This window comes from Anomaloglossus baeobatrachus, chromosome 4 (genome assembly GCF_048569485.1).
Source record: "Anomaloglossus baeobatrachus isolate aAnoBae1 chromosome 4, aAnoBae1.hap1, whole genome shotgun sequence".
Taxonomy (NCBI): domain Eukaryota; kingdom Metazoa; phylum Chordata; class Amphibia; order Anura; family Aromobatidae; genus Anomaloglossus; species Anomaloglossus baeobatrachus.
The window spans coordinates 281939721-281951531 of NC_134356.1; the positions used below are offsets into that span (position 1 = coordinate 281939721).

General features: G+C 40.6%; 1 protein-coding gene across 1 annotated transcript in view; it reads right to left on the reverse strand.

Annotated features, from left to right (window-relative positions):
* Positions 1–10833, reverse strand: part of PTPRB (protein tyrosine phosphatase receptor type B) — a 177564-nt gene extending 166731 nt beyond the window's left edge. The window contains exon 1 of the mRNA XM_075344888.1: positions 10488–10833. Within this exon, the coding sequence (XP_075201003.1) occupies positions 10488–10740 (253 nt within the window). The 5' untranslated portion in view covers positions 10741–10833. The remainder of the gene's footprint in view (positions 1–10487) is intronic.
* Between the last annotated feature and the right edge of the window lie 978 nt (positions 10834–11811).

Below are 11811 nucleotides of genomic sequence, written 5' to 3' on the forward strand. Positions count from 1 at the left end.
TGGCGCACAATATCGTTCGGAGCTGTCACACGGACTTACCTGCCTAGCGACGTCGCTGTGGCCTTTCTAAGGGGGCGGTTCGTGCCTAGCGGAGGGTCGGAGATGAGCGGCCGTAACATCCCGCCCACCTCCTTCCTTCCTCATTGCCGGCGGACGCAGGTAAGCTGTTGTTCGTCGTTCCCGGGGTGTCACACGTAACGATGTGTGCTGCCTCAGGAACGAAGAACAACCTGCGACCTCAACAATCAACGATTTTTTGAAAATGAATGACGTGTCAACAATGGACGATTTGGTGAGTATTTTCCATCGTTAACGGTCGCTCGTTGGCATCACACGCAACGATGTCACTAATGATGCCGGATTTGCGTCATGGAATCCGTGACCCCGGCGATATATCATACGTCGTTGCGTGTGATGGGTCCTTTAGATTTAAAGCACCACTCCAGTGCTACAATAATAATAAAATGGTGCTTTAAGCAAAAATGCTGTCAAAAAGCTCCAAAGATGACTGGGAGTCATTCAGGGATCTTTGAGCTTTCCTGAGGTATATGCACTCGGATTTTTTTTTCAGGCAGACTCCTGAAGGAGGCCACCTGAAAAAGAGCCACAAAAGCGCTGCAACAAAAAATGGAAAAAAATGCACAGCAATTTCAAAAAATGTCTTGTCTTTTGTCACTTCTTTTGAACCCTAGAGTGGTTAAAAGAAGTGACTTTCCTTATAGAAAATTGGCAGTGAAAATTATCATAAACCTGCCAGAGAATCTGCCTCAAGAAACAAGTCACCAAGGTGATGGAAAAATCTGTCGAGTTTGCAGTCAGATTAAAAACATCGTATACACATACTCCTACTGTACAGTACACAGCATCTTCTGAGCGGAATATGCCAGAAGAATGGATGTCGCCTCTTTTAACCACTTGGCATTTTTAGAAACATGAAGCTGTTGAAGACGATCAAAAGCCCTGAACATGTGCACATCAAGTCATTTTTACATAAAATTGCATATGATCATTCTTTTGTTAATTTTCTTTTCTGTTATTTAACCCTGCTGTACTGTTCGGGTCAATATGACCCGAAATGATTTTTGAGACCCTGCAGATTTTTTTTTAATGAGGATTTGAAACTAGAGGTTCCTTGACTTCTCCTCATTTGTGGAGCTCTACATTTTCTTTTTGTTTTTGGTTTTTTTTTTGTTTACTTTTTGCTACACGCTGATTGTTACACTTGTACTGTTCGGGTCAATATGACCCGATAGCATTTTATACTGTTCTACAGGTCTCTGATTATTTCTGACTGAAAAAGTTATGTTTTTTTATGTGTACTTCATCTCAAAATGGTGTATACAGGAAAAACCCCTGATGAAAGACCTGAAAAAAATCAGGGTATGCGTGTTGTTCTAGATTTGACTCATGGACTAAAAGGACAAAATGTCACATGTGACAACTTTTTTACATCCTATCAACTAGGCCAGATGTTGAAGAAAAAACAACTTACCATGCTGGGTACTATGAGAAAAAACAAACCTGAACTACCGCAAGGTATTCTTAGCAAGAGAGAGGTGTACAGTTCTACTTTTTATTTTTCTGGAAATACAACTGTTGTTTCTTATGTGCCAAAAAAACCCAAACAGGTAATTGTAATGAGCACAATGCACCATGACAATGCCGTAAGTGATAGAGAAGACAGAAAGCCTGACATTATTTTGGATTATAATGCCACAAAGGGAGCAGTTGATACTTTAGACCAAGCAATATCAACATATACATGCAAACGCAAAACCAATCGGTGGCCAATGATTTTATTTTATAACATACTGGACGTTTCTGCATACAATGCATTTGTCGTATGGAGAGAAATCGACCCCGATTGGAACCGGAATAAGCTGCATAAAAGAAGATTATTTCTTGAGGAATTTGGAAAATCCCAGGTGAGGCCATATATTGAGAGCAGAAAAGTGACCCCCAGAAGTGATGGAGCAACAGCCATTGTAAAAAGTGTCCAGCATGCTCAAGAAAGACTCCACATCCACGGCCTCCACCAGCACAGCTACCAGCAAAAAAAGGAAGAGATGTAGCTTCTGTCCATCTTCCTGTGACAATAAGACTAATCTGACATGTGCTGGATGTTCAAAATATCTGTGTAAAGGACATGTGTCTTATTATTGTGTTCAGTGTAAAAACGCATGAACATGTTCAGTTTATTCTTTTTTCTTTCTAAAAAGGTTGAAGTTTTTATGATTTTTCATTTGTTGATTTATAAAATTTGTTTTCAAAAAGTTAAATTTCATGTTTTAGTAATAGTAATGTAAAGCTTCTTTATTATTTGTCTGCAGAATGTCAACAATCGAAGATAATTGCAAAAAGCCTGTGTAACCTTTTTATGAAAAAAAAAAAATAATTAAGTTTGAATTTAAATTTTTCATTTGTTTATGATCAACCATGTTCACATACAGTATTTCAATGAAAAAAGTAAGTATTCAAATAAAACAATTAGAGTAGCTAAAAATCAAGAATTAATAGGTCGGGTCATATTGACCTGGGAACATTACAAGTATATAGCAAATGCGAACAGAACAGCAGGGTTAAGTGGAATCCGCCTGAAAAAGACGTGTGCACATTCTCATACGTAGATTGCATTGCAGGTTTATCGTCACATATTTACAGTATATCCCATATTTTTCATATATTTTTTATCTTAAAGTACTTTTACTGGTAATATATCTTCTAAACTTCTATAAACCGACTTTTATCATATAGACAATAGTCATGTAAGATCAGAGAGAACATACATATACATTCCTATGACGCTCCCTGTAGTGGTGCACAGCACACACTTGAGACTTTTACTTTGGTTGTGAATTATTTAAAGTGCCATTGACAATATGTTTAAAAAGACTAAAAAACAGTGTTTTACAATTTTTTTATGGTAATAATTTAATTTATTGGCCTTTCTGTGCTTGGTGACAATTTCTTTCTGTTCTAAATTGAAGACGGTAATTACTATTACCGCGATTAATTGTTTTAGCACTTGTTCGTTGTGGGCAAAGAACTGTCCTTGGCAGATAGAAATCCCAGTATAGCACTGTCTCTCTAAGCAAAGTGTGCAGAAAAGGACCTGCCTTTCCTTCCACGGGAAATGATACGTGCCAAGTGTTGGAAGACCTTTTGGCAAACATTCAAACTAAATTTTTTAACTCTTGATCAAAAAAAGAGAACTGATTTATTTATTTATTTATGTATTTATATCTTTATTTTATTTTATTAGAAATACACAATACGTACATAACTGCCGAAAAGCTGACCATGAATTAATAATGCTTACATTTTAAATTGTTGCACCTTCTATCTGTGTTGGGGGAAAAAAAACACGTTTTATTCTAATTTATTAAAGGGGTTATACAAAGATAGAAAACTATGGCTGCTTGTCAAATTTGTTCACTGGTTGTGTGTGGTATGGCAGCTCTTTAGAATTAGGTTGTTTTTTTCTGATTTTCTTATGCTGTGCAATCCATAAGAATTATTAATTTTAAATGATATGAAAGACAAGCCAGGCTAAAAGATATTTCTCAGTCAAAATAATGTGATAACTCCTTAAAGGTAATCTGTAGCTAGTGATGGGCGAATAGTAAGATATTTGTATTGGTAACGAATGCCAAAGTACTATTCTGGTATTCATCACAAATAATTAACCTAATGTAAATCAATGGGGAACCCAAGCATTTCTTCAAGAAAAATGCTCGGGTTCCCCCATGACTTGCATTAGGTTTGTTATGCGTGACTAATACCAGAATAGTACTTTGGGATTTGTTACGAATAATCTGAACCCGAATAGTTACTGTTTGCTCATCCCTATTTGTAACCCTTTTGAGGATTTGAGTTATCAATATGGGTGTACAGGTTGTATAAAGCTGAAATTAGTCACACCTGTATGCCTCCTGATGGATGGTACAGAGAAAATCATCTTTTATAGTTTTGAGCCTCCAGGCTATGGGGTGTGCACTGCCCGGAAGATAAGACTGCCTCTGTTAGAGTAAGTGTATGTTTTGCAGCAAAACAGCCTGAAACTGGGGCCCCATCTACTAGACAGAACTGAAGGCCGCTTTACACGCTACGACATCGCTAGCAATTGCTAGCGATGTTGAGCGTGATAGCACCCGCCCCCGTCATTGTAACGATATATGGTGATCGCTGCTGTAGCGAACATTATCGCTACGGCAGCGTCACACGCACATACCTGTGCAGCGACGTTGCTGTGACCGGCGAACAATCCCTTCTTCATGGGAGAGGTGCATTCGGCGTCATAGCGACATCACAGCAGCGTCACTGAACCGCCACCCAATAGAAAAGGAGGGGAGGAGATGAGCGGCCGGAACATGCCGCCCACCTCCTTCCTTCCTGCTTTTCCGGTGGACGCAGGTAAGGAGATGTTTGTCGTTCCAGCAGTGTCACATAGAGCGATGTGTGCTGCCGCAGGAACGACAAACAACATCGTTACTGCTGCAGCAACGATAATTGGGAAGAGAGGGGCATGTCACCGATGAGCGATTTTGAACGTTTTTGCGACGATTCAAAATCACTCATAGGTGTCACATGCAACGACATCGCTAAAGCGGCCGGATGTGCGTCACAAATTCCGTGACCCCAACGAGATTGCTTTAGCGATCTCGTAGCGTGTAAAGTCACCTTTAGATCCACATTATCTGTGACCTATTGCTTTGGAGGATATCTTGTTATCCTTTTAACAATAGTTAGTCATTGACTTCAAAGGGCATTATGTAAGCAGATCACTGTGGACGCCTACAGGTGGCACATATGCTAACTTGGTTTCCTTAGGCTTGTTCAGACATAGCAATTTTTGTGACTTTTAATGGACATTCCTTTGTAAATTCCGCATATACAGTATGCAACTTTCGATGTGGTTCAATGATAGTTTGCCCTGTCCCTCACCTTCCACATATTGCAAAAAAGTGGGGTTTATTCAATTGGAAGAAGCTGATGGATAGTTCTGGTAATAAGTTCCTTCACCAGCAGCCACCATGAGACCTGGAGAGCTGTGCCGTCTGTGAGGAAGACGGTATTTATAAGTGCAGGAGGAGAACGTGGAATACTTACATATCTGTATGTGCCACAAAATAATGTCCCCAACACATTTATATATTCAACATTAAAATTACAACACCATGAAGGAAAAGTCGTGGCGTTCTGGAAATCACAGGATCGTAGACATGTCAATGATTTGCGTATGATGAAAAAATAGAAACAACATTTTTGAAACATCTCTAATTATTATTGAGTATAAGCACTATGCTCAATCATACATGCACTCACAACTTTAGCATGTTATCAGTTAGGTTATTACTGGTTGTCTGAAAAACATTCTGTCACACTCAAATCACACTTGACCATGCAAATCACCAACATTCACTGCTGGCAGATCCCTTTGTAATTGCTGACCAATAATTCTCCATATGTGCTCAATGGGAGACAAAACCAGAGATGTTGTAAGTCTTGACAGCACAGTTAGGTCACACAGGCTAATCATAGTAGCACAAATAGCATGTGGCCTGGCGCAGTCATGTTAAAAAATGGCTTGTTGGACACTTTGGACAAAGTAAAAGAAATTTGTTAGTAAACCTGAAATGAAGACTAGAATGGCCCGGTCACTGCACATAATGCCACCTCGCAACGTAATCCCGGGAGTTGGACAGATGTGACTTTCCCATGTGAAGGCTTCTTAATGGCATTGCCTGCGTGGTCTCAATGACCAATCTTCGGCTTTTATTGCATGCAAGACAAAAGCAAAAATCAACACTGAAGAGAATAGGCCAACTTTCCAGCCTCCATTGCTCAATTTCAGCATCTGGTCTCCATCTGGGTTAGGTTACCATAATGCACGATAGCCGCCACTAATCTTCATTTCAGGTACACTAACTGCTTGGTGTTGCATTGATATGGTCGTGTAATCAGTGGTACAACCAATTCTCTAAAGTTTCCCAGGAACAATATTTCAACAAAACAACTCCGGCCACCTATTACTCATGCAACTTGGAGCAGCCAGCATGGCCTAAACATGCTACTTTGTTTTTGGAGTCACCTGCTATCAAGCACATCTGGGACATCATTGATCGGCAATTGCAAAGGGAACCCCAGCAGTGGACCTTGATGATTTACCTGCCAATTGCACTCAGCGTGGCAGTCCTCAGACAACCATTAATATACTCATTATTGCCAAGGCATGTAAGTACATGTATTTCTGTGCAAGACATGACTTGATACCGAATAAATTGAGGTGTTTTGAAAAGTTTGATTCCATTTTCAGCATTTGCACATCATTAACATGTCAATCAATCCTGTGATTTCCATAATTCCACAACTTTTCCTCCTTGGTGTTAACATTTAAGGTAAACATAATGATAAAAGTGGCCAATTCCTTTAATTATTTCATAACTGTTGCATTCAGATAAGACCCCTTATGTTCAGTGAAGAGTTTTGCTAATGCTACAGCTATTGTAAACAATTGTTACTAACTTTATGTCAAACGTTTGGGGGAGATCATTTCCTTTTCTACCATGACAATTTAGGGTTCATCAAGATACTGTGTGATGAGTTTAGTTTAGAAAAACTTGTGTGGCCTGCACAGAACCTTGAGAGAAAACCCATTGAGCACCTCTGTGATGAATTAGAATGCTGATGACAGTAACATAGGTGCCTGATCTCTTTTCAAAAGCCCTCTCAGGTGAGTGAGATTATTATAGATGCAAAAGGTGGCCTCATTGCATATTAACACTTTTAATTTTAAAATGAGAAGTCCAGCATGTCATGTACAGTTGAAAGCAGAAGTTTCCATACACTATTTAAAAAGACACATCTGCATGTTTTTCTTACTATCTGACATGAAATCAGAATAAACTTTTCCCGTTTTAGGTCAATTAGGAACCAAAATAATTTATATATGTCAAATGCCAGAATAACGAGTAAGAGAGAGAAAGAGAGAGAGAGAGAGAGAGAGAGAGAGAGAATGTTTTAAGGCATTTGTATTACTTTCTGAAAAGTCAAAAGTTTACATACACCTTAAATACACTGCTTCTTTGTATAGCATCATGGGAAAGTCAGAAGAAATCAGCCAAGATCTCAGGAAGAGAATTGTGGACTTGCATAAGACTGGTTCATCCTTGGGTACAATTTCCAGATACCTGAAGGTGCATTGTTCATCTGTACAAACAATTATATGCAAGTACAAACAAGATGGGAATGTACGCTGCGGAATGAGACGGATTCTGTGTACTAGAGATGAACGTGCTTTGGTTAGACATGTGCATATCAACCCAAGAACAAAAGCAAAAGACGTTGTGACGATGCTGGCAGAAGTCAGTAAGATTGTGTCAGTATCCACAGAACGAGTACTGTATCAACATGGGTTGAAAGTCCACTCTGCCAGGAAGTAGCCATGACTCGAAAACAAACACAAGAAAGCCAGATTAATATTCTCAAATGCACACAGGAACAAAAACTTTAATTTTTGGAGACATGTCCTGTGGTCTGACAAAACTAAAATTGAACTGTTTGGCCATAAAAACTATTGTTACATTTGGAGGAAAAAGGGAGAAGCTTTGAAGCCTAAGAACACCATCCCAACAAGGTTGTTTTGCTGCAGGGGGGACTGGTGCACTTCACAAAATAGATGGAATCATTAAGAAAGCAACATCTCAAGACATCAGCAAGGAACTTGAAGCTTGGGAGTAAAGGGGTCTTCCAAATGGACAATGATCCGAAGCATAAGGGTGCTTTACACACTGCGACATCGCTAGCAATAGCTAGCGATGTTGTGCGCAATAGAACCTGCCCCCGTCGCTCATGCGACATTTGGTGATCGCTGCTGTAGCGAACATTATCGCTACGGCAGCGTCACACACACATACCTTCTTGTCATCGACGTCGCTGTGGCCGCCGAACAATTCCTCCCTCATGGGGGAGGTGCGTTCGACGTCATAGCGACGTCACTGCGGCGTCACTAAGTGGCCGCCTAATAGCAGAGGAGGGGCAGAGATGAGCCGCCGGAACATGCGGGCCCACCTCCTTCCTTCATCATTGCCGGTGGACGCAGGTAAGAAGATGTTCATCGTTCCTCCGGTGTCACACATAGCGATGTGTGGTGTCACAGGAACGATGAACAACATCGTACCTGCAGCAGGAATGAAATTAAGGAAATAAACAGCGTGTCAACGAGCAACGATTTTTCACGTTTTTGCGCTCGTTTATCGTCACTCATTGGTGTCACATGCTACGATGTCACTAACGGCGCCGGATGTGCGGCACTAACGACGTGACCCCAACGATATATCGTTAAGCAATGTCGCAGCGTGTAAAGCACCCTATACTGCGAAACTGGTTACAAAGTGACTTAAAGATAACAAAGTCAATGTTTTGGAGTGCCAATCAAAAAACCCTGATCTCAATCCTATTGAAAATTTATGTGCAGAGCTCAAAAGGCAGGTGCGATCCACAAACATGGCTCAGTTACACCAGTTCTGTCAGAAAGAATGGGCCCAAATTCCTATCAACTATTGTGAGAAGCTTGTGGAAGAATATCCAAAACATTTGACCCAAGTCATACAGTTTAAAGGGAACCTGTCACCAGTTTTTTCACTATGAAACCAAAAGTGTCACCTTCTGCAGCTCCTGGGCTGCATTCTATGAACGTGTACCTCATACCCTGACTCCCCTTGTAGACCCCAAATATAACTTTATAAAACCTGACCGTTAGGTATGCAAATTACCTGTGTGGCTCAGATGGGCATGCTCATTTTTGTCTCCTGTTCCTCCTTGTGGTCTTCTACGTCATCCTCCTTTCATAATTGATGTGATGACACCGCCGTCATCATTCACGCTGCTCAGCCAAATCTCGCGTCTGTGCAGTCATTACCCCGGCTCGCACAGGCACAGTTCGCCCTTGCGCAAGCCACTGTGGCGGTGTTTGCGCATGCGCGAGATTATTTAGTGTTATTTTCTGAGACCAGTAGTATTCTCATTTTTCAAGATCTGGGGATTAGTGACAGCTTATTTTTAATCTTGAGCTGACATTTTTAATGGTACCATTTTTGTACAGATTTTAAATTTTGACCTCCTGTTATTGCATTTTAAAACATTTTTGCGGCTACCAAAAAAACTGAATTTTGACGTTTGGATTTTTTTTCTCGCCACATCGTGTACCGATCAGATTAATTGATTTTATATTTTGATAGATCGGGCATTTCTGAATGCAGCAATACCAAATATGTGTATTTTTTGTATATTTTAACTGTTTTATTTTCAATGGGGTGAATGGAGGGTGATTTGAACTTTTGACCAACGCTACTTTAGAATCTCGCGCGTGCACACGCTTACCATTCTCGACAATCATCCTGGCGCTTGTTTCTTGGCTTCTGACACGCACTGTGCATGACCGGAACCGCAGGTGTTTTCTGAGCATGCGCAGTGCGCATCAGAAGCTGACCAGAAAACACCAGGATGAGGCGGCGAGAATGGTAAGCGCGCATGCGCGAGATTCTAAAGTAGCGACGGTCACGTCGCTGATGTAAATCCATGGTATCACGCACACAGGGCGTGATACCATGGAAAGCATGTAGACACCCACAGGGCGATGAGATGCCCATGGGGCTAGAGACCCTGTCATTTCCATAGGGAATATGAAAGTAATAAAACATTATTTTATTACTTTCATATTACACAATATAACAACACAGGGATGGGTAGGAAGGGGTTAGCAGCTCACACATGCTCCTGCTTGTAGGTCAGAACGCTTTTTTGACCTGATAGGTTCCCTTTAAAGACTTCAAAGACTCATGCCCTGGTATTGATGAAGACAAACCCTGTGCGAGACAGTTCTGAGGAACTGAGCTGGAGTTGGTTTGTTATGCTGCCTAGTGGCTTCCGGCGAACTCTGGAGTCCTGTCTGCAACTGCCTGGGGTCTTTGGATCTTCTGTCTCGTGTCTGCCTTTGGTGTTTGTGCGGCTTCCGAGGTTGTCAGACTTCCATGTTACTCCCGACACTCTTTTACCTGTCTGCCTGTGATCTCCAGTCATCCTGTTACCTGTCTCCAGTCATCAGTAACTCTGTTACCTGTCTGCCAGCTTTGTCAGTAACTCTGCTTGTTGTTTGTTATCTATCTGTGATTTCCTGCACTTTGTTAAATTACGGTATTATTTTTGTATTTTACCTCTGTCTTGCGTAAGCTCTCTCTGGCTGGCTGCTACACCAGCGTCTGCGTGTCCACTCTGAGCAGTGGCTTTACAGGATCCACCTCCACCTCGTGAGCCCACCTCATTTCACAGTTTGCACATCTGCCTACAAATTTTGTACAGTACTGTATATATTGATATAGTAAGTAAATTATAATATTGTAATAATATTACCATAGCTACGTTAAGGTTTTATTTGCAGACAATAAATCATCTAACATACTGAATGTAAATGGTTTTGCACTACTAACCTTCATCTAAACATATATTCTCAAATGCGCTTGTTCCCATTTCATCCACTTCCAGTCTTTTCCAGGTATTGGGATACTTTGTTCCCTGTTTGACAACAACCCTTGATGCCTGTTTCCTCAAGAACAGAGAGGAATTTGCAACTTCAAGAAGTCCTTCATTTTTATGACAAGTCCAGGTGGGAGCTTTAGCACAGTCAACAAGAATTGCTGGGCGAGAGTGTGATGCAGAAGCCAAAGAAATGCCCAGACACATGGAGGATTTGACACTATGTAGCTTCCCATCTTCAGTCCATTTCCACTGCTGACTGCGATATGTCACATTACATGTGGTAACGGTCACATACTTGCCATGGGTTATGCAAACATTCTTCTGGTCATGGTATATAAGAAAGGTTTCTGCAACAGTAAGAGAGAAAACACATCATAATGTATTCTACATTGTACAGCTAAAAATGTATGGCCTTCTTAAGTAATAACATTACATTTGGTCTCTATTCTCTTTAAAGAGACTGGCCGACCAAAAAGACAAGTCTGCAGTCATTCTATGTGTCACTCTATGTGACTGCAGACTTGTGAATTCTCACATTGCATGTACTACACGCTGTTGGATTCTCCGGTGTCAGAGCCGGGAATGGCAGTCATGTGGTTCCAAGTATACGATATACATACCAGAATCCGACATTTTACATGAGCAAGGCTACGTTCACTCATGTAGTTGGATTTTGGCCTGGAGTTTGTATATCGCATACTTGCAGCCATGTGACTGCCGTTCCCGGCTCTGTCACTGGAGAATCCTCACAGAGCACAATGCATTCGATATAAGGATTCCCAAGTCTACAGTTATATAAAGGGACTAATTTAAAGAGCAGTACTATTTAGAATCAAAATGTAAATAAGCACCTAAGTTGCCTACCTCAGTTAGGCTATTAAAAATGTATTGAATTAATTCTTAATTATATAAATTCATGGCAATGCAAAATGGTAACCCAAGGGTAGCTGCAGCTCTTACAGGAAAATTCTCCCACTGTCAAAGAGGCCATAAACCTGATAGAAATCCCGACCCATCCATAAACAATGAGGGAAAGGAAAAGTGAAATTGATTTCTAACAATTTGACTGTACAGGAAGTCAAATAACTTCTCTAGTAGTGTGAAAAAGTGTTTGCACCCTTCTTGATTTCTTATTTTTGGCATTTTTGGCACACTTAAATGTTTCACATCACCAAACAAATTTACATATTAGATAAAGTTAACACAAGTAAATACAAAATGCAATTTATAAATGATGGTCTTTATTATTAAGGAAAAAGGAAATCCAAACTTACA